Source organism: Lissotriton helveticus, chromosome 1_1, assembly GCF_964261635.1.
Source record: "Lissotriton helveticus chromosome 1_1, aLisHel1.1, whole genome shotgun sequence".
NCBI lineage: Eukaryota > Metazoa > Chordata > Amphibia > Caudata > Salamandridae > Lissotriton > Lissotriton helveticus.
This window is the reverse complement of record NC_136057.1, coordinates 526,240,552-526,265,088: the sequence shown is the minus strand read 5'-3', so window position 1 is coordinate 526,265,088 and position 24,537 is coordinate 526,240,552. Positions and strand designations below refer to the sequence as shown.

At 46.1% G+C, this 24,537-nt stretch overlaps 1 protein-coding gene across 1 annotated transcript in view; it reads left to right on the top strand.

The window, feature by feature from the left end:
* Window positions 1-24,537, top strand: part of VWF (von Willebrand factor) — a 1,169,185-nt gene that overhangs the window by 646,255 nt on the left and 498,393 nt on the right. The window contains exon 35 of the mRNA XM_078673989.1: window positions 9,506-9,726. Within this exon, the coding sequence (XP_078530115.1) occupies window positions 9,506-9,726 (221 nt within the window). The remainder of the gene's footprint in view (window positions 1-9,505; window positions 9,727-24,537) is intronic.

Sequence of the window (24,537 nt, the reverse complement as noted above, 5' to 3'; positions counted from 1 at the left end):
GTGACAAACCTTTAAGCCATGCTGTTAGCACCTCAATAGAAGGCCCTAGAAGATTCTTGGGGATCTTTGCTTGGTATATTAGGTGTGTAGGATTAGTTTCCTGAAAATAATGTAGTTCCAATCTACATGCCGGGTTGTCCTTGTCTCTGAACATCCAGTCATTGATAATTGTAAGTTTGGCAATGCATTAATAGAATTGGGCATGTGCCATGCCAAGCTATCAATCGTACATGGCTTGTGTGCATTTAGCCCAACCTATTCTTCGTTCTTTACCAAACCACAAACATTTTAGAAGACTGACAGTTTGTCGAAAAAAGATCTTGGTATAGCATGAGCAACATTTTTGAAGGCCAAATGGGAATTTAGGAAGGGTGATCATTTTGAAAAGTGTTATCCTGCCTGTTAGGGTCAACAGAAGTGCAGTCCATTTGTGGATGCTGTGATCTAATTGTGTCAGTGGAGGGGGGATATTGAGATTCCATGTCTTGTGCAGGTGCGTAGCAGTATGAATATCTAGATATTTAACGCTACCTGTGTGCATGGCATCTGGGGGGTCGCCATGGCATCTCTCCATCCAATCGGCATCTGCCACAAGAAGAGATTTATTCCAATTAACTGTCAAGCCCGCTGCACATGCATGAACATGCAGGATTTGCATAATGCAAGTTATAGTTCATTCATTTATAACATTTTATTTGATCTTTCTACAGACCATCATAAAAGTACATACAAATGCATAAAAACACTAAGTAAAATCACATAAAAACAGACTTTAGATCCTGCCAAGGCAGCCCTTATTAAATTCATAGATACAGGCCCCCATTACTACGCACTAAAATTCATACAAAGTACATTTGGTTAAAAGTTAATATAAAGATTTGAAAACCATAAAGAATACAAGCATGAGGAAGACTGATGTATATGCATTGCCCGGGCGTGTCTGACCACAAGTCAATTGAACCTTGAATACCCCTTGGCAGTGAAAAGATGAGCTGTCCGTGCAAACAGGTGCTGCAGGGAGACTGCAGACAAATTCCAAGGGTGACCCAACGAAGAACAATTTCCCATGGCCTTGAAAGACTGCGGTGAACGCACGGGTTCAAGAAAGAAGGAAATGTCCCTTGTCTCCTACTGCACAGCTGCTTTCTCCGACCAATCTCGTAATGCACAGTGCCTGCTTTGCCCACTCCCTTAAGCAGAGCAGCCTGCTCCATCATGCCGTAGTGCACACCTGCCTGCTACATTATCCTCAATGCACAGCTGTCTGCTCCACTAATCTTTTGGCAGTTGACGGCCCCCTTACCTCCAACTGCACTTGTGTCTGATTCGCAGTGCACACCAGCTTTATTCACAATCCCCTAACACAGAGCTGCCTGCTCCGCCCATGTCCTAATACACACCTGCCTGCTCCACCACCTTCTAACAGAATACACAGTTGCCTACTGCGTTTACTCTACTAATGTATAGCTGCCTCCTCCCCAATCTCTTGAAAGTTGACTACTCTCGTCCCTTGTCTCCTATAGGACAACTGCTTGCTCCAAACACTCTCCTAATGCACAGCTGCCTGCTCCCGTCATTCTCCTAATGCACGGCTGCCTGTTCCACCATGCAGCAGTGCACCCCTGTCTGCTCACAATCCTCTAATGCACAGTTGCCTGCTCTACTAATCTCTTGACGGGTGACTGTTCTCTTGTCTCCTACTGCACACCTGCCTGCTCCGCCCATTTCCCTGTGCACCGCTGCCGCCTGTGCCCACTCTCCTCATGCACAGTTGGTTGCTCCACCATGCAGCAGTGCACACCAGCCTTCTCCACAACCCCCTAACACACAGCTGCACCCCCCACCCCCATCTTCTAATGAACACCGGTCTATCATGACACAGCTGTCTGTTGTCTCCATCACGCTCCGGACCCCTGAATTTCCGCTCTCTGCCGCGTCTTGTGCCTGTCTCGATCTCCACAACCTGCTCAGCAGCTCCTAATGCCTGGTACCAGACCTTCCCAGTAGCCCGAGCTCCTTGCCACCTCCTCTGGAAACGGCACCCTGCTGCCTGCATCCCCTGGCCTGCTTCCCCTTGCTTCGGTGAGATCTGCCTGTTCCCCCTGGCTGCGGTCGAAGCTGCCTGCTTCCCCTGGCTGCGGTCAGAGCTGCCTGCGGTCAGAGCTGCCTGCTTCCCCTGGCTGCCGTCAGAGCTGCCTGCTTCCCCTGGCTGCCGTCAGAGCTGCCTGATTCCCCTGGCTGCTGTCAGAGCTGCCTGCTTCCCCTGGCTGCCGTCAGAGCTGCCTGCTTACCCTGGCTGCGGCCAGAGCTGCCTGCCACCGGTCTGATTTCTGTGTGTATTAAGGGTGGCTGGCTTGGGGGGTATGCGGGGGGGATGGGAGGAGGGCTGGCTTGGGCGGCGGGCGGGGCTGGCTTGGCCACAAGACCTAAAAAGGTGGCAGAAGCGTGCAAGGAAGGGGAGGAATAAAGTCTGGATTAGCCATGCAGGTTCCTTAAACACTTATGCAGCTCCAAAACATGAAGGCGATGAACATGAGGCAGATGCCAACCCGGGAGATCATCACTGGTCGATAGAATCAGTGCCAGTAACAAACAATACAAGTCTGTACTCACTTCTCACTGTTGGAAACCCGGCTACGGAATCCCATTTTCCTTGCGATGGCAGAAGCTTCTGGCTAGCACCCGCTCTGTGCAGACACTTTCTCTCTGCGATGCGATCACCAGCTCAGTACAAGCACCTATCTCTCGGTGCCCTCACTGCGTTGCGAAACTTCTCAATGCCGGCCAGGAAGAGAGCAGTGATCGGCGCGCGGCGGCGACGGCGCAGTGAGCGTGCGCTCGACTGAATCCGCGCGTGGCCAGCACTTGTCGCTCCCTCTCCCATTAGGAACGCTGGGCGCGTGCCCAGCTCTTGTCTCCCTTTTGCCGGCTTTGGCGGCTGACATGATTACAATAGTTCTCTGCCGAGAACGCGCATCACGCGTCTCTAGGCTGAGACCTAAAAAAGGACTACAAACTTCATTCTTGAGCCACATAGTTCCTGTTGCCCATGCATGCCCACAGGAAAGATTCCACGGCAAAACAAGCCATCGGGTTTGGTAATGATTTCAGATAATAAAGTGCTACCCGACACGAACGAAAGTGGTTCCTCTTTAAGATAGGAATTATGAATTTCTTACTTTCCCGGGCATACAAACTACAAAAAGTAACAAATGTAGGTCATTCTGAGGTAACTTAGAGTCACAAGGGCACCAAGACAGATTTGAATGTTTAAAACGTCTGGCCGGATACCCAGCATCAGAGGAATCATGTTCCAGCGAAATCTCATCAAAATGAATGGATGGGCTGAGAACGAGACCTCAGCTAAATAAGAGAACTTGTTATCTGCCAGTGGCGGGGTCAGTTGATACATCCGAACCATATGTGATTGTATTGGGGATTCATCTTAAAAGTCCCGACCAATCTATGCCTGGAAAATGTCTTACACGAGTCGGGATCATTGAAGATTAAATTCCCACTCGACATAATTTAACCATCCACTCTTGCTGTGGTTTTCCATAATTTAGCAGAACACTGATAATCCTTTTGTTCAAGGGGACTGAATCCCTACGCCAAATTGAGAGCCACAGCAGAAGTGGGGCCATACGAATTGAGTCCATATTATACGGGAGATCCAATTCCAAATGGGTAACATAATTTGAGTAAGATTGCGGGAGGGAGGTCAATGATTAAAAAAAAATATGCTTTTGATTGACTGGAGAGTGTCTACGGGGACCATCCCACATACCCCTGCCCCTTAGGTCACAGCTCATGTTGTCTTAGCGTGATAGAGCTTTTTTAAAGGGTCAAGAGGTTGGGAGCCTAGCCTCCCATAAAATGATTTTAGTGCCGCCAAACTCCTATCCATGACCAAACCCCTGCCAACCACCAAATGTGTCCAAGAAAGATTGTTGTCGACCAGAACTCCCAGGTGGGGGAACGTGTTCACCACCTCAAATTTTGAAGAGCCCATGAAGAAGTAAGGGTTTTTAGTTTTTTTCCCCTGCCCCAGCGATTAATATGAAGGACTTGGCCTGATTGACTTTCACGTCTAGGGAGTTCTTGAAGGTTGCGTACGCTGTGATAAGGCGTTGGAGACCCAACCCATTCTGGAGAGCAGTACAGCAACATCAACGTAAGCCAACATAGGAATGCTTTGGGAGTAAAAGATGGGGGCCTCCAAATTTTCACTCATCAGCGCTTCCTCCACACCGTTTGTATAAATTGAAAAAAGAACCGGTGCGAGGATGCCGGCTTGCCTTACACCTCTTAACATGTTAAAGGGGCGGGATCAATCCTCCTAAACCAAACAGTTGCAGAGGCGTGAGTATACAGCTCCCGGATGAAATCAATTAAGGGCTGTTCTACTCCCATCTCCACCATAATATTCCAGAGCTTTGGGTGAGACACTCAGTCAAAGGCTGCGGATAATTCCATAAAGGCAAGATATATCTTCCCACCCTTGGCTCTGGCATATTCATCTAAAATAAGGGAGAGGTTCAGGCACTGGTCAACAGTGCCCTTCCCTTGTTGGAATCCGTATTGGGTCTGCATTAAACTATTCCTATCTCGGGCCCATACTTCCAATCTAGACAGTAGGAGGCAACACATTAATTTGGCTGTAGTGTCTATCAAAGATATTGGTCTATAGTTTTTCGGATTCCCCTTGTCTCCCTTTTTGTGTATGGGGACTATAACGCTCATCCTCCACGAAGGTAAAGGGCGTGATTGTACAATCTTATTAAAAACAATTGTCAGCACCGGGATCCAGAGTTCCTGATCCTCCTTAAAGAATTCTATAGGAGCTCCATCTGGGCCTGGCTCTTTTCCCACTCTGCATGCCTCTAAGACACACTTTACTTCTGGAAGGGAGAACACTATTTTTTCCTGAGTTTTGGGGTCTGGTAAATTCTGGAGGGAGAGCAAAGTCTCAGGGGCATATTACCAACGATTAGCGATATTTATCGCTAACGATGCTTAGCAACAAAATTTTTAACGCTAAGCATCGCCGGAAATTATCACTATTAGCAAGGTTTATCTCAGAAGTGATAAAAATCCTCGCGCTAACTGCCAAATGAGATATTATCGCTGGAAAACCAACGATAATCTCTCGAAGTTTGGCATTAGCTTGATGATAGGGGCTCACAAACTTAGCCATGATATTCACCTTCCATAGGATATCATGGCTAAGTCAGGAAAATACCAGGTGTAAAAAAAGCAGTGCTAACCGCGGTTAGCGCAGCTTTTTTTTTATCACTAACAGGGTTAGCGAAATCCTTGATAATAGGAGAAATGTCGCTTAACAACATTTCTCCTATTATTTTTCTCTGGAACGCCCCCTTTGCATCTCATTAGAGATGCAAGGGGAAGCGTAGAGAAAAAGGGTACTAACATGCAAATTTGCGTGTTAGCACCCTGTTGCTGATAGGGTGATAATTTTATCTCAGTTTTCTTGGCTTTTAAAGCCAAAAAAGCAGAGATAAATCCCTTGATAATATATACCCCTCAGCGAGGGAGAAAATATTCGAATAATGTGCCACCCAATCCTCTTCGCCTACACGAGATTCTTTAGAGGGATCTATTTGCGTCTTAAAGTGAGGGGCATTAATTAAATCCCAAAACTCTTTGGTATTGCCAGATTGTGAGGTCTCCTTTAATCTAACCCAAATCTCCTCACTTAGAGACCTTTCCCTGAGCTTTCTTGCCTTTTTGAACTCCCTACGGAGAGAGTTGCAATCATTATGGTGTCTCTGGGTTGAGTCTTAAGGGCTATTGCCAAGGCCTTTCTTAGTTTTGAGAACGTGGTGTCGAACCAGCCCTTTGATTTTTTAGATTTGTAGCGTGTTCATGCACTATTTATATTTTCTAAGATTTTAGTAAACCCAAACCTCATTTCCCGGGGGGAGATATTCGAATCCAGGCAGATTTCAATACTGCCAAGAGATTTGCTCAACAATTCAGGGAGGAGTTTAGAACTCTAAATCTGAGCCCACTTCAGCTGGTAACCATTCCTTCTGGCTAAGACTGGTGGATCTGCAACCTGTTCGATGGGCCCCTCTCCCAGAACAGATAGAAACTCGCAAGTTACAATGGTATAATCGCTAAAGGGAGTAATATGGGTATCAGCAATGGAACAGGTTTCATTATATGGATTTGATACCAGAATAAAGTTGATTGTGGTTTCCTGGTTGGACCGTCAGAAGGTTTTAGGAAGTGTGTCCGTAGGGGAAGAGTGTGTGTTCACAATCGCCAAATTCCTGGCTGACAGTATTTGATTAAGTCCATTACCATAGGGACAGTGGGAAAAATGGAAAATCGGGTTGCCCATAAGGTCCACCACGCCACATACTTTCTCTTAGCTATAATTACAGGGGTGAACATTAAAATCTCCCACCCATAAAACTTGTGCAGGTTTCCTTAACCTCGGTAATATGTCTTCCAGTTCCAGTTGTATGGAGATCCCACAAAAAGAGAAGCATGTCATCCACATATATAAACATGTGGTCTTCCAGCCAATTTATCCTTTGAAAGCCCTGCACAATAGCATCTACTGGCGTGAGTCAGTCAGGGGCCCTATTGTTTGGGCAAATAAGAGTGGGGACAGAAGGCAGCCCATCTCGATTGGAATGGCTTGAGAGGTTTCTGTCACGGGTTCGTCCCACGCAGCCTGCCCTGGCACCCCTGACGATCCCAGACCAACCTCCTGCTGCCCATGACCATGGTGATACCACAACAGCGCAACGAGCTGGGCCCGGCCAATGCCAAAGTCAAATCAAAGTCAAGCAAATTGCTAGAAGTCATGCGACCTGTCGATATGCACCCAATTCCGACCCGAAAACCCAGCGAGAGAATGGATCAACCAGTGCCAGCTGAAGATGAGCACAAAGGTCGGGGCCACGCGACAGCAACTCCTTCCCTGCAGATTTGTTCCTATTATAAGAACATTCCCCGATCACGGACACCAAGCTCCTACAAAAGATAAACTGTTTTAAACAACTATGAGCCCCAATAACTGCTGTACACTATATGATGTCAAAGAAACCCCTTTTTTTAAAGTTACTTCTCCAAAACAACTCCTATCAACGGACCCAAGCAGACAAAAAATTTCTCGCATCACCTACTAGGACCGCACAGGCAATCAAATCTTGCTGTGTTGCACAGAGAATCCAGCCGACAACTTTCAGCAATATCACCCTGCACATCCATGAAAAGCACACCACTGAACACATACAGGTAGCAAGATGACATTGACACCACATCACCACAACACATACTGTGCCAATCAACATTCAAACTAAAGGCAGAACAATGAAATGTATGTGTCCTCCCTTCAAATAGGAGAGACGCCCCTCTCGCATTCACACTGCACCCGAACCTTCGCCGTCCAGTCCACTCTGAGGGCCCATCCGCTGACTCCCTCAGATGTGCAGAAATGCCAGCACAAGGGCTACTCCCAGACCTTCTCCCACTTGTCCAATTATGGCAGTGCCGGACCAGGGGAGAGAAGTTCCGGTGGCCCGCTACCCAAGCTGAAAACTAAGAAAGCAGTGGAACATCTCTGCTTCAGAGGACCGCGACATGAGTGCATTCATGTGCACAGAATGAACGAGGCGCAAGTGTCCTACCATTCCCGCCCACAACAGCTTAATCCAGAGAGGCATATACCCCGTAGACGACATTAACAAACATTGTGGGCATCATGAACCTGCAAACATGCCTTTACAAGGAAGCGTTGGCCCCCCATCTCTCCTCAGAATCCAAATCTGTTCTGCAGAACAAATGTCCACGGAAAGAGCAACAAACATACTGACGTGGCCAGTCAAAAATGCAGGAGAGGGGAAATCATCCCTCCTGCGCCAACCCACCTCGAGACGAGCACAACCACCGCCTGGCCTCCAGGCAGCCGGCACAACTCCTCACCAGCAGATACCGCCAGTCGAGCGGCCTCCCAACCCCCCCAAAATGGCATCCAGGGCAGCGGAAAAGAGGCCTCCAGGTGGGTGGGGAGAGGTCCTTATACCTCATCCCTGCCCACCCACTACCGAAAGTGATGCTGCGCGCTGACCTCTCAAGTGGGGGGTCCTACCACTACACTGTCTTGTGTGCCCTCATGTGGCACTAAGGCAGCCGCCCTCTTATGAGGATCCCTTCGTGGACCACGGGCAGCCAACATTCTAGCCCTGCAAACACCTTTTTTCAGCATCAACTTGTATTCATGACATCCTCCAGTCTGTTTTCTGGGGTAGCTCTGGTGGAGCCCAAAAGCAGCACTATTCAGAATTCGGTGCTAAAGACAGCACAAATCAATAGATACATCCATAAATAGGTGAAGGCTAGAGGTTGGGTTTTTAGCACAGCCAGGAAGTGTGGCGCTCAGACTAGTACGTGTGGTGTTTTATGAGAACCTGAGTAGGTACAGTGCTGCCAGCTCGGGGGAATTACCCAATAACCCCCGAAGGTGTGTGAGTGGAAGGACCCACACTGGGAAATGAGCACAGTCCCGGGCATATGTAGCGGGGGTATACGAATAGTGTGGAAGTCTTGTTCGAATGGCAATTGCAGTGGTCGACACCAGTATAAAGTTGAAAAGGTATTTAATAAAGCAACGACTGACCTGAACCAAACAACCGGCCGACACGTGTTTCGTCACTAGGAGTGGTCCTGTGACTCTTCAGGGCTGTGTGGCGTTTGTAGGGATAAGGAGAGCAGACCCCATAGAGCCGGTCATAATTCATAATGTGCAGTGGAATCGAAAGAAAAGGTGGAGGCGGTGCTCCTCGTAGTAGCCCGGCACGATGTGCGTACCGCGTGAAGAATGGGGATGCGGGGGGAGAGGCCGCGGGTGTGTACTGTCCCGTAGTCTGTGGGAGTCATGAGGCGGGTGCGCTGATCAATGGGTGAACACGTCTATGCCCAAGAAATGTAAATGTAATAAGAAAGTCCAGTGTCTGGAGGAGGACAGGGCTCAGGTGCCGGGTGGCGCAGGAGGTGGGGAGCCAGGAGGAGAGTAGATGTGGTGATCCACAAGGCTAATGCGTGCCGGAAAGCGGATGCACCTGCCGGGTGGCTAGGAGGATGCCGGAAGACACTGGTACCTTGTTACTGCCGTGCTGGGCTGTTTAGTTGTACACAATGACTTCTTGATTATATATAAGGTAATAAAAATGCTTATAAAACTTTTTTATAATAGCTTTTTAACATGCTGCACAGTAGCCACACTGCTCTACAACATAGCTTAGAGACAATTGCAAAGTCAATAGCTCTGGCTAAACTCTTATAAGGTTCCAAAGGTGAGACATATTGCTATGCCAATGCTTGTTTTATGTTGCTTTCCACTTTTTTACTTCTGCCACTCATTAGTAGTGGTTCCAGTATCTTGTTACTATTACACATCCTGGTATTTTTAAGCAAACATATTTATAGTTTTTTTCTTTTACATTTAAATATGTTTTTTTACTCTTTGCAGGCATGTGCATGGGCAGTTCAACAAGGCACATTGTAACATTTGATGGCCTGGACTTTAAGCTGATTGGAAACTGCTCCTATATATTGTTCAGTGACAAAGAGAAGGAACTTGAAGCCATCCTCCACAGCGGCGCTTGTACATTGGCCCCAAAACAGAACTGCATGAAATCCATTGATATTAGGTACAGAGAGGAAACTATCCAGCTTACAGATGACATGAAGGTAAGAAATGGAGCAGAATCTTTTACCATAGGCAATCCTAGTTACTTATTTCTAATATGTTTAAGCAGAATGTGCTTGAGTTCACATGTGCTTCAGTAGAAAGTCATGCCTTTGTGTCATGCCTGCTTTGTTGTGCTTTAGTTCTATACTAATATACTTTTTGCTGAATTTGTCAAATAGACTGTTCTTTTTAGCAAACCGACACTCCAAAAATTCAGCAATGTTTTTAATCGGTTTATGCTAACATTTCTTTTTAGTCATATACACTTAATAGCTTGTACTGGCATCCTTGATGTGCGTGCCTCTACCTCCTGTATTTTTGTTGTTATGCTGGACTACGTTTTTGTTGGTTTATGCACTCTGAGCACTTTACCACTTGCGGATCAGTGCTAAAGTGCAAGTGCTCCATGTGTAAATTGTAATTCTGATTGTTTCTTCATGATTGCCATATTTCATTTACTTGTAAGTCCGTAGTAAAGTGCACTGTGTGTGCTCAGGGCCTGTAAATCAAATGCTACTAGAGGGTCTGCACACTGGTTGTGCCACACCCATAAGTAGCCAAGTAAACCAGTATTAACCTGACTGCCTCCTGCCATTGCAGTGTCTGCCAGTGCAGTTTTAAACTGCCATGTCAACCTGGCAAGTGCACCCACCTGCCAGGCCCAAACATTCCCTTTTACTACATGTAAGACTCCCCTAAGGTAGGCCCAAGGTAGCCCCATGAGCAGGGTGCAGTGCAAGTGAAAGGTAACACATGTACCAGTGTGTTTTACATGTCCTGATAGTGAAATACTGTATAGTGAAATACTGTAAATTATGTTTTTCACTATTGCAAGGACTAGTTCTCCTATAGGTTATTATTGGAGTGCCCTTGTAACATCTTACAAGTGTAAATTTAAATTGAGAAAAGATAGAGATTTGGAGTTTCTGCTCCCAGATCTCACAATTGAAAAACACATCTTTTAGGAAAGGTGGTTTTTAAATTGTGTGTTTGAAAATGCCACTTTTAGAAAGTGTAGTATGAAAAAACAAGGGTACCCCAATATTAGAACTTTGAGTGAAGTAATGTTTTTGAAAACAATGGTTCCTATGTGGCCAGAAAATGGTCCAATAAGGGACTCAAGGGTTGCGTCAGAGTTAGGAACAATACGTCTAAAGTTTAGATAGGCAAGAAATGCCAAGGGGAGCCAGGGACACGTTCCAATCAAAATAACATTTGTTATTTATTTTCGATAATATGCAAATACGCACCAGTGGCTTGTTTAAAACACCTGGCTCGCATTTTCCAGCTCTCTTCACTCCCTTCGTTAGAAGCGCCCCGCTCTTTGTATATGGACTGACTCATGCGGTCTGAAATTCAAGTAAGTGTAATTTTTGCCGGATTCCGCCCTCTCCCAACGTGGAGCCTCTTTCCTTGCCTAATGGTCATTTATCTCACATAGGAAACTTTACTCGGAAGGAATCCTATTACCACCCCCCCACAGACAACACAGACATGTTGCAGGTCATTGAATCACGATCCCAGCCACTCATGTAAGTTCGCAATTTGTCACTACTGGCACAGCTCACTATCTTCTTACTTCAGCTGCAGTCTACATTATGTCATTTATCCTTATAGAAGTTGACCCAGTGGAGCTAATTTGAGCACTTCTTCCTTGCACTGTCATCTAGACTTGTACACCACACCCTCGCTGGTTACTCTCTTGTAAGTGCGTTTACTTCTACTCATTAATTTTTACCTTGCCCGTGGGTTCCATTAGCCCTAATTAGTTGTTTTTTTTACCCTTACCCTTAATCAGCGGGGTTTATACTTCACGCTAGCAGACGCCAGTCCCAGCAGAAGACACTTAACGCTCTTCCACCAGTTACAGCCTGAACACCTTCATTGCGGTCACCTCAATTAATTCTCTACATTTTCTCTGGCATTGCACGGCCCAGAGTAAGTTCCTTGCTCACCTTAATTTTACGCGTCCTATTCTTCTTTTCACTCGCGCCTTCCCCTGTCTCCTTAATTCATTTTTAAATCAAATTTACCTTTGCATCTATACCTCACCTATCACATTATACATGCAATTTTGGGCACAATCTCCTCGACGCACCTTTCTGACATAACTTTGTCTGACTGAGGAAATGTTAGGCAAGCCATGAATGGCACTAATCAACAGAGTGTCCAGTAACATGAGGATTTATGACTATTATTTTGTTTCACTGGGAGCACTATTCCACATTTTTAACTATGAGATATTATAGACAAATAATCCAGGGACTTCATCTTAACACATGTAATATCTTATATAGATTCAGCCTGCTCGCATTTGCTATGTCCTAAAGATGATCTCAAATCACTGAGAACGAAACACCGTTGACACCCTACAACAAGAACTCCTTACATTTTGTATAATCTATTCATAAGGAGTTTGTTTATAATAATAATAATAATAATACATATATTTGTAGAGCGCGAACAGCTACCTCACAAGGAGGTGTCCCGGCGCTAAATGAACATTTCTTGTTAGGCAGAATAAGCAAAAAAAGGCGGGAGAGTGCTTAGCTTTTCTGGGCAAAGAGCCAAGTCTTTAGTAGCTTTAGTAGTAGTTTATGTGTGAACTGTTTTTTTTGCATATTATCGAAAATAAATAACAAATGTTATTTTGATTGGAACATGTCCCTCGTCACACTATTCATTGCTCCCCTTGGCATTACTTGCCTATCTAAACGTTAGACTTATTATTCCTAACTCTGACTCAACCCTTGTGTCCCTTTTTGGACCATTTTCTGGCCACAAAGGAACCATTGTTTTCCAAAAACCTTTAGAAAGTGGGCATTTTCTTGCTTTACCTCCTGTGCCCCTCCCTGCCTGTGAAATCAACGTCTGGTTTAGACTGACAACTCGGTTGTTTGTGCATTTACTCTGGACAGTCACACAAAGGTAGCTGAGGTGTGCTCTGCATATCCTGATGGCCCATCATCAGGGTGATGGGCCTTCCTGAGCTATAGTGGTGGGAGGAGTTGTCACTGACACCAGAATAGGGCTGTTCCTGCCCTCTTACAATGCTGTCTCCAACCCCCTGGAGTGTTTCTGGAGCCAAGACAGTGCAAGGCAGAACTTGTGCACTACAAAGACCATCCTTTGAAGTATGCCTACTTTAAAGGTCAAAAGGGGTATAAATATTGGACCTAACACCCCAGACTTTTGTACCACTTGTGGACTGAAGACTCGCCAAGAAGAAGAGCTGAAGACGTGGCAGGAGGAGTACTGCCCTTTTGCTGTGTGTTCGTTTGCTGGGTTGGCTTGTAGTTGTTTGTTTTGCTTTGGAGAGGAAAAAGACTGGACTTTGCTTTGTATCATGCTTGTGAAATTTCTCAAAGGGCCTGGGTGCGCTTGCTGCCAGTTAAGAAGTCTCAGGGCCAGCAAGGATTTCACCTTCAGCATCCCTGAACTCCACTGCTGGGAGCTCTGACCTGCTAAGTGGTTCCAATTCCAGTTCTGGGATCTTGGAAGTTTTTCCTGCTGCAAAGATCTGCTTGTAACCATCAAAATTGACGTAATGCCCTTCCAGCGCCTGTTGCCGTCATGCAGCAGAAGAAATCGGCGCAGAGCGTGCCTGCACCCAAGCACACAGCCACAGCCCGAGTTCAGCGCACCGTTTCTCCAAAGTATGAGAGCACCGTGCTGATTCCAAAGCAGACCCTGCTGTGCAGCTGACAAGATTGACGCATCATGGGACCGTAGCTGAAGAAATTGACGCAGAGACTGTTTGCCACATTGATCTCCAGCACGTCCAGATTTCAACGCAATGCACCTGTGCGACAGGCTTTCCAACATTTCACCCGCATACCAGAACTGTATTGGATTTCGACCCATTGCTTCCCCCTACAGTTCGGATTCGACGCAACACTCCTCCTGCATGCAGCAGAACTGACGCATCGCCTCCCCAAGGACTCAGGAACTGACGTATCACTGTGTTTTCCAACGCTTTTATCCTTGTGAATTTTTAGGTACTTTGTGTAAAATCACCACATCCATAGAGTTCTGGGGACAGAATCGCTTGACACCGTTTCAAAGTCATATTTTGAGCTGTGTAAGTCAGATTTGTCTCATTTTGGTCTTGTGTGGTTTCGATAAAGACACTTATTCTTTAGGTCTCGCCTATGCAGCGCCCAAGTGCTGCTTTGGATTGACCTCTTGGAATCACTCCAGGCTTTTGTGGAAACTCGTGCATGTTCTGCACTGTTTCCAATGAGCCCTCGTGCATGTACGGCATTTACCTAACGGGAGCGAGCAGCGGTGCCATCTGTTTGCAATTATCACGCCCGCGCTGCTTGCTCCCGTAAGGTAAACGCTGGCCACGGGCCGCGCTTGTCTTTCAGCGCGTGTTTAGAACTTGTGCCCTGCCTATGAAATTAGCACGCCATGTGGTCCTAGTGTTGTTGTCTGTGCTGCAGCCCCCGCACTCCATGTGCTTATGTTACTTTCAAGCAGGTCTTTATCTTGGGGCTTCCCTCTTCTCCCGATGCGTTGTATTGCCTGCGTAGGCCCACTTAATTGCTGGTATGCGGTCTTCACTCACCCATACTCCCTTGGTTCATTTGATGAACACCAGGTTCATTTGATGAACACCAGGTCCAAGTCGAGAAACAAGCCCGAGTCCGGACTTGTTTCTAGACTTGGACCTGGTGTTCACCTCTGGTCGAGCTTTCCGCCACTATCGATCCCCTCTGATCTCTCTTACCAGAGTTAGGGCCGACGGGGCATCATCACCAGATTTCTTAATACACCCGCTTAGGCTGTTTTAGCCGCTGCTGCTGTGGTCTCCCTTTCGCTGCTTCTGTTCTTCCCAACAGGCGTCTGCTGATTACGGTGGTGTATGCAATCCTCCCAGGAGCTCCGTAGCAGGTCACACACTCATGCGCGTGCCTTCTCTCCGGTCAGCCTTTGAAGCGCACCTCATTCACCAACCAGGCACTTTTCCTCACTTCTATGCAGGCAGTTGTCTAACCTTGATTCTCCTCCGTCACTCAGGGCTACGGGGGTTCTCAGTCTCCTCGTGTCAGTGCCGCTATCTCGCTACGCAGGATACTTTACCAAATCGGGCTATTTCGCTTCGATTAACGCCTGCCACACTCACTTTTGTCGGGTATTCTTACCCTGGGGATGTTCAGCCTCACTGATCACACGTTGTGAGAGTGCCCGGGGCTCAAGATCATGACGAATGGGGTTGGACTGCTCCGACTACATCGGCGCCAAGCCACGCCCCATCACAGGTGCCCTAATGTCAACATTTTCCTCAAGCATTCCAGTGCAGCATTTTTCCATGGGTCCCCTGTATTCCAAGAATAGCTTCTGGTATGCTAGCACCAGTATTTTATTTAAACATGACAACTATGTCAATAATAAACTCCAGCATGCCAGTGCCAGTATTTTGTCACAGGTGGCTGTCATGCTAACAAATGCCTACAGTTCCCAGGATGCTTGTTTGCGGTCCAGGGAGGACCTGGCTTGGCCGGGGTCTCAAAGGAGTGGCAAGAGGCAAGCCAGGTCTCGCAGCTGCAACCCCTGGCGGCCCCTAAATAACATCCATGGTGCTTCTCATTTTTGTTCCTTGCATACTTCAAAACATGCAAATGTTTTTTTTAAAAAGTAAGACTTTGCGATACTGCCACCTACTGGTCAATTTATTTTATCATCAAATTTATGTATTTATTATTATTTATTCAACTTATAAAGCGTACTATCACCTTGCAGGCATCCTGGCGCTGGTGGCTCATGAGAGGTAGGAGGGTATGTCAGGACAAGGCCGAACAACTAAGACTTGGGAAACAGCCAAGTTTTTACACTTTTTCTAAAAGGGAGAAGCTCCCTAATTTGCCTAATCTCCCATGGAAGTCTATTCCACAGTTTGGCCGCTGCCACCCTAAAGGATCTTCCCCCTGACCTAGCTTTCCTAAATCTAGGAACTCTCAACAGTCTTGCCGATGAAGAGCAAAGCAATCTAGTTGGAGTGTACCAATCAAATTTTGAACCAAAAAGGCCCTCAAAATAACCATGCAATTTTGAATTAACAGCGGTTCGTACAGGAGAGCATGCAACACATAGTTAGCACAGACGTTTGGTACTCCGCCTGCTCACGGAACTCTGCAGAATTTGACTGAGTTTTCAAGTAACTCTGTGGAATTCCAAAGAGTGAAACTCTGCGAGCTCCGCCCAGGCCAATAAATGACATGATTAAACAAGCATTGGCATAGCCAATCGGTCTCGCCCCTGGGACCTTATAAGTGTTTAGCCATGCAACAGTTAATGTTGTTGCACCAAGGATATTGTGCTGGATAACTCCCTTTTCATGGCTCGTCGATGGGTCCCTACTTGGACAAGGTGTGAGCTGCTGCCAAATAGAGACTCCCATTTCTAACAGTGCTAACAAATAGGGATGTGGAGAACATCAGTGTTGAATAGTATCTGTCTGAACTTCAGCTAAAATTGAGGTATTCTGCTCAGTCAAATACTTTTACTTGCACCTACTGATACAATTGGTAGATTTCCGTTCTTCTAATGCAGAAATCGAATAAAAAAAAGCACTGTTTAAGAAAAGTGCACTTTTTAAGTTTAAGTGAAGCTGTGCAAAAACTGTTTGAATGTCTCTAGAGCCAGAAGTAACATTTTATTTTGTTTCGTTTTATGCCACTTAACCCCCATAAAAGACGTTAATGTACAGATTACTCCTATTCCATGCCTTACGACTGCAACGTGTGATAGATAGTTCATGTTTTGTGCTAAATGGGTTAGTTACTCTGGGCTTTCATATTTTTTGTTGTTGCATTTATTACTATATATATATATATATATATATATATATATATATATATTCACTGAAAAAACCATAGGTTATAGACCATATATAGTTAGGAATTAGCATTTAAAAAACCTTATTTTACTCACACAAAACCATTGAAATTCCATATATAGTTAGTTGCACTAACTATATATCGCGCACCTGCAATCCACTGCTGATGATGTCACATATTACATCATTCATGACATGGTCAGTGACATCACTGATGACATCACTGATGACATCTCAAATGACATCACTGATGACATCACTGATGACAACATCCAGTGACTGTATGTTTCTGTAAAGTTAAAATGTGTCTTACATATTGAAGAATGAGTGGAAGTATAAGTGTCTGGACAAAGGATTTAGTAGGTGCATGACTGAATGTATGAGTGAGTGATTAAATGTGTCTCACTGAGTGCATGGGTTAGTGACTAAAGTGTCTTAATTTGTGCATCATTATGTCTGTTGTTCTGTAAACTGCTGCATGTGTTGATCAGTAGCTATATGATTAACTATATGGGTTACTGATTGATTGTCCAAGTATTTGTATGAGAGACTGAGTGTGTGTGTGGCTGGCTGGGAGGTGTGTGACTCTGTGCAGATCAATGTGTACTTATATCAATGATTGTATAACAAGGTAAGTATGTGTTAGTATATGTTTGAAAATGTAAGGTGCTCTATGTTTAACTGTATAGACAAGAAAATGGAAGTGTGATTGATTCTTTACAGGACTGACTAGGTGTGTGAGTAACTCCATGGATGAGTGGCAGAGTGTGAGTGTCTGTATAGGTGTATGAGTGCATATGATAGTGTTGTAAAGATGAGTGATTGTATGTATGAATGATTGTATGGGTGAATGAGTGAATGTGTGTGTAGACGTAGGAATCAGTGAGTACATATGTAGTAACTAGTATTGGTGTGTCAATGGTTTCAAAAATTATACTCTGTATTTAACACTGGGTGAAACAGAGGTTATATTAAAATGTGAGGAGATGCATTGTATTGTCACATGAATGATATCATCAGTGATGTGGTCATTGATGTCAAATGAGATGTCATCAGTGATGTCATCAGTGATGTCATTTGAGATGTCATCAGTGATGTCATCAGTGATGTCACTGACCATGTCATGAATGATGTAATATGTGACATCATCAGCAGTGGATTGCAGGTGCGCGATATATAGTTAGTGCAACTAACTATATATGGAATTTCAATGGTTTTGTGTGAGTAAAATAAGGTTTTTTAAATGCTAATTCCTAACTATATATGGTCTATAACCTATGGTTTTTTCAGTGAATTTTCAAGGTTTTGTAAATGCTAATTCCTAACTATATATGGTCTATAACCTATGGTTTTTTCAGTGAATTTCAATGGTTTTTTAATAGCAAATATCATAAGCTGTCGAATGTCAAGTACGTGGTAAGTGAAAACATTTTCGTGTTTATGCACACTGATCTGCTTTGAATGGTGCCCCCCCCCCCTCATTTCTATTAGGAGTACTCTCTCTTTGCACATAGTGAAGGGTAGTTAACGCAGGCCTTTGCCCCCGTTGTAATACGTCGTGCCTGCTTCTCTCTCCATTTGATTGATTGTTATCCAAGTATTTACTGTTTTAGAATTGGTTCTCTTTGGTTCATTCTCTATTTACAAACAAACACAGAGTCGCAATACTCTGTTTAGTCTTTGCAGATAACGAAAAATCGTGTAAAAAAAAAAGAAAAGGAATCGAGCAAAATCAGTAGGCCACTAACGGGATCTCTTTTTGACCTCGCTAAAATAGAAACATTAGGAACAACCCCTCATGACAAATACAAAACTAGTGAAATGAACTGAACTCCACACAATGATGGCTGCAAAACAGCTCGGCTCCGCCACCCACCCCGCCCAAAATAACGATAAAGAGCGGCTGCCATGATTGGTTGCGGAATGGCCACGACGGAGCTACGAAATGGTACTGCTCTCATGCTAACCCCAGCTTCAGTCTGAAACATCCAGAAACACTGTGGACTACCAATTCGATCAGTTCCGGTAGCGCCCCAATGTAACCCGGTAGAGAAGAACTAGCCCTCCCCTCTTTGACTGATGTTTCTTGTTGCCTGTCCCTTCTGTTGTCATTTAACAGAACTATTTAGCCTGCTGAAAGGGGTTGTGTTCCGACTGCTGGTTGGTGGAGACATTTTGACTATATTCTGGACCTGCGTTGTCGCGTAATGCGTCATATGACGCGCCGCGTTAGCGCATCCGGAAGTCATCCGGGGCGCGCAGCGCGTAACGTAAGCATAACAAGTCATGTGACTTGTTAATAAAACTTTTCATTGGTTCATTTTACTTTTCTTATTCTAATGATGAAAGGCTTGGTCATATGACCTAAAAATTACGCTTTTTATTACTTCCGAACATTATTTTTTCTTAAATATATGTTATAATGTTCCAGGCTAATGTACTTTCCCGGAAAATTTACAACTGTCCTGCAAGTAAAATATATTCTTTTTTCGAGAAAAAGAGCGTTTCTTCGTCCCATGACGGAGCCGTTGAGCAAAAGAGGGTCGACCTGCTGTCTTAGTCGCCGATACGCCTGAATATGAGATTCTTATCGATCACTTTATGTTGCAGGAATAGAAAACACAACAGCCCTTGACCATTTATCTTTACTGCGTTCCTTCGTATTATACCTTTTACCCTTCATGTAATTGGTCTGCTTTATTTCACTTGCCTTTTAATGATTCTAAAACAGTGACTATTATTAAAAACTTTACCAATGTGTATACTACTACCATGTTTTCTTTTAAAAACCTTTATTGTGAAAATTTCATTATACAAATACGAGCCTATAACCACGTGGGCCGGCCACGGAGCAAACTGTAATCGTATATGATGAATAGACATTTACACTGTAGAGGAACGTAACGGGCGGGCCATTAGGTTGCAAGAACTAAGGTGTCTAACAGTTACGGAATCGGTAGACGTACATTTTATAATTAAAATACGACAGGGCCAGTTACAATAAAATTATCTAGATATACATTTGCGGGCAAGTACCATGGGTGACGTTAATTCGAACTTTCAATAGTACAGTAATCAATAACACATCAGAACTTAATATCAATAGGGATGTCGAAATATTCAATCAATTCTCGTCCCCGCCCGCCATGTGCTTCAAAACTGCATACGTATCTCGTGATTTCAAGGTTCTGCAACCAGTACACAACGAGGAGTTACGAGTCCCATTTATTCCGGCGCCATTTTGGGCGAGGACGGGCAGGTCCAGGATATAGTCAAAATGTCTCTACCAACCATCGACTATGATGATGTTCATATGCTGTATTTATTAGAGTAACACTCATCTGTCCACATGAAATTAATTTGCCACAATCTAAACATGTCATTTTAATCTTTCCAAAGTTCTTCTAAATATTTGGGACCGTTTCCCTTGCCTCTGATGCTGTCAGTGCCACTTCTTTGATGAATGTACTAGCAGGTCAGGGGTTCTCCTCCAAATCTCTCTTTTATGCAGCACTATAATTAATTGGTGCCACCTCTCCATATGACGATGCATGGTATAGTTACCATAACTATATTTTTTTTCGGTTCCTCTGGAGAGTTCATCGTGGCAGATGAAGCGTGTAACGTACCGGGCATTTACCTTTTTTTGCATGTACAGGAAAGGAAAAAAAAATCGAGCGTCCGAGTTCTAAGGTGTCCCAGGGCCATTTTAGTGGACCAGGCCCAAATCCAAAGAACAGGCCGCCATTTTGAGAGTCCTGTTGCAGCCGCCTGTTGCTGTAGCATCAAGAGCAGCCGAAACTCAGCTGAATGGCAACTGAAACGGTAAAGGGGCGCCCCACTACAGCAGACGAGCCTCCACCTAGGAAGGCCCGTTCACGCCGCCTCCCCCCCCCCCCCCTTCGGGCACCCCACGCCGTTATTCGGAGCAGTATTGTAGGATGGCCACACCAGTGCGGCAACTTGCTAGACATCACCTCGGTGGTAACCGAATCTCAACGCCTTGTGGTGTCTTCTATTCAGAAAACATTGTTATGCTGCCTTCGACCTATTCGCCGCAAGTGCGCACACAACTCAACTGCATAGCTTGCTAGACACCACCTCGGTGCCATCCGGATCTTGGAATCTCAGCGCCTTTTGGTGTCTTCTCTTCAGAAAATATTGTTGCGCTGCCTTTGGCCCCATTCGCACATCGGTCCGCTACTGACGCCATCTCACAGGCTAATGGGGCGCCCCACGCCGAGTTTCAGCATTGTAGGATGACCACACCAGTACAGCAACTTGCTAGACATCACCTCGGTGCCATCCGGATCTCGGCGCCCCACTGCAGATGAAGTGCCTCTCAACTATGAAACCACCACGGTGACATCCGGATCTTGGCACGTTGTGCTGCCTTCGGCCTATTCGCACATCGGTCTGCTACTGACGCCATCTCACAGGCTAATGGGGCGCCCCACGCCGAGTTTCAGCATTGTAGGATGACCACACCAGTACAGCAACTTGCTAGACATCACCTCGGTGCCTCCGGATCTCGGCGCCCCACTGCAGATGAAGTGCCTCTCAACTATGAAACCACCACGGTGACATCCGGATCTTGGCGCGTTGTGCTGCCTTCGACCTATTCGCACATCGGTCCGCTACTGACGCCATCTCACAGGCTAATGGGGCGCCCCACGCCGAGTTTCAGCATTGTAGGATGACCACACCAGTACAGCAACTTGCTAGACATCACCTCGGTGCCATCCGGATCTCGGCGCCCCACTGCAGATGAAGTGCCTCTCAACTATGAAACCACCACGGTGACATCCGGATCTTGGCGCGTTGTGCTGCCTTCGGCCTATTCGCACATCGGTCCGCTACTGACGCCATCTCACAGACTAATGGGGCGCCCCACGCCGAGTTTCAGCATTGTAGGATGACCACACCAGTGCACCTTACTAGACACCACCTCGGTGCCATCCGGATCTTGGCATCTCAGCGCCTTGTGGTGTCTTCTATTCAGAAAATATTCTTGCGCTACCTTTGCCCCATTCACACATCGGTCCGCTACTGACGCCATCTCACAGGCTAATAGGGCGCCCCACGCCGAGTTTCAGCATTGTAGGATGACCACACCAGTACAGCAACTTGCTAGACATCACCTCGGTGCCATCCGGATCTTGGCATCTCAACGCCTAGTGGTATCTTCCATACAGAAAATATTGTTGCGCTGCCTTTGGCCCCATTCGCACATCGGTCTGCAACTGACACCATCTCACAAGCCAACAGGGCGCCCCACGCCGACTTTTACCATTGTAGGATGGCCACACCAGTACAGCAACTTGCTAGACATCACCTCGGTGCCATCCGGATCTTGGCATCTCAACGCCTAGTGGTATCTTCCATACAGAAAATATTGTTGCGCTGCCTTTGACCCCATTCGCACATCGGTCCGCAATATAGACATCACCTCGGTGCCATCCGGATCTTGGCATCTCAGCGCCTTGTGGTGTCAGTCAGAAAATATTGTTGCGCTGCCTTTGGCCCCATTCGCACATCGGTCCGCTACTGCCGCCATCTCACAGGCCAACGGGGCGCCCCACGCCGACTTTCAACATTGTAGGATGGCCACACCAGTGCGGCAACTTACTAGACACCACCTCGGTGCCATCCAGATCTTGGCGCGTTGTGCTGCCTTCGGCCTATTCGCACATCGGTCCGCTACTGACGCAAACTCACAGGCCAACGGGGCGCCCCACGCCGACTTTCAGCATTGTAGGATGGCCACACCAGTGCTGCAACTTGCTGGACACCACCTCGGTGCCATCCGGATCTTGGCGCGTTGTATTGCCTTCGGCCTATTCGCACATCGGTCCGCTACTGACGCCGCCTCACGTGCCAACGTATTTTCTCCGCATTTTATACCCTATGCCGCATAACAGGTCATGTGACTTGTTTATAAAACTTTTCATTGGTTCATTTTACTTTTGGTTTCCTAATGATGGAAGGCTTGATCATATGACCTAAAAACAACTCTTTTCATTGGATGAAAACTTTTTTTTTTTCCCAAACGATGAAAGCCCCACCTTGTTTCTGGATGTTTCAGACTGAAGCTGGCTTCAGCATGAGAGCACCACCATCTCGTAGCTCCGTCGTGGTCATTCCGCGAGCAATCATGGCAACCGCTCCCCACCAGAAGCCTACAGGAGCCCCCAAAACTTTTGATAAATCCTCAAGGCGGAGGGGACGCTTTCGAGAATGGGGTCCAAGACCTAGCAGACAAGCGTCCGATTTCCAAGGTGTCCCAGGGCCATTTCAGTGGACCAGGCCCAAAAAGGAAAGAGCCTGCCGCCATTTTGAGAGTCCTGTGACAGCCGCCTATCGCTGCACCGCAAGAGTGGGCGCAACTCAGCTGAATTGCGGCTTTTGACACAGTGGACCAAAAACGGACGGAATGGCAACTGAAACGGTAAAGGGGCGCCCCAGTACAACAGATGACACTCCACCTGGAGAGGCCCGTTCACGCCGCCTCCCCCGGGGCGCCCCACGCCGTTATTCGGAGCAGCATTGTAGGATACCAAAACCAGTGCGGCAACTTACTGGACATCACCTTGGTGCCATCGTTCTGCTGCCTTGGAACTATTCGCACAACAGTTTGCTACTGATGACCCACCCCCCGCGACGCCCCACGCCAGAAATCTGGACGTTGTGCTGCGTTGGGACTATTCGCACAGCCGACCGCTACTTCGTTGTTTTTCCCTAAAAATGTTTATATGTTATTACTGTTTTTGTTTTCTTGTATATATTTATAAGTTATTAAAGTTTTATAATCTTACTACTTTGTTGGAGTGCTATATATTTTTAATGTGACACATAATTGTAAAAACTTTGATGTACAAAGAGTCATCCCTGGAATCTTCCGCTTCAGGCTCGGTCCCCTCCCCAATCACAATACAGGATGGTTTTCAGATAATAGGAACGCGTCTGCTGTGACGGATCTCATCGAGTGTGGGCCTTGATCTACTATAACTCCTTTGAAGAGGGGTGATTCTTTACAGCTGGGGCCATAAACTACATCTGCAGGGCTAGCTGATACCCTAGGACCGGCCTGGACAATCGGACACAGAGGAAAAGGAGTGTCAGAGGGTGCGGTAGTGAATAGGGCGAAAGGGAGGTGTCGGGCGGGCACAGGGTGTGATTCTCAGGGAAGAGCAGCGCAGATGGGGGGTGGTTTATTACCCATGCATAAGACAGAGAGCGGGGGTGACCACTGCCTGGGGGAGATGCTTGCGAGGGTGGGGAGTCATGCTAAGGATCGACAGCGTGCACAGAGTGGGTCTGGTCAAGGCATCTAAAATGACTGCCGTGCACGACAAAAGTGTGGCATTTGAAAAAAGGCAAGATGGCGCAGACAATGTTTTTCAACACTTCCTGATTTCCTTCGAATCGAACGTTAACAGACGTTGGGGCATATTACCAAAGTTAAGCGATATTTATCCCTAACGATGCTTAGCAACGATTTTTTTACCGCTAAGCATCGTCAGAAATTATCGCAGATAAACCTTGCTATTATGAAGGTTTATCGCAAATACGATAAAAAACGACCGCAATGCATTAATATCGCTGAAAACTCAGCGATATTCATGCATTACCGAGCTAATGCTCTTAGCCATGTTATCCACCTCCCATTGGATAACATGCCTTAGAACTGCTCAGGGCAGGTGCTAGCTTTTGGAGATATTCGCGCTTATCGCGAATATTTCCAAAAGTTGATAATAGGAGATAGCGATGTTAGCGACTGTTTCCAGTCGCTAACATCTTGGCATGCCCACTTTGCATGTCATTAGTGATAAATATCACTCACATGCAAAGTGGGGCCCAAGATGGTCGCTATCTCCTACTAGCCGTCGCTAACTGGTGTTAGCAACAGCTAGGTAATACAGATATAATTTTATCTCCGCGAAGCGGAGCGCTGTTACAGATATATATT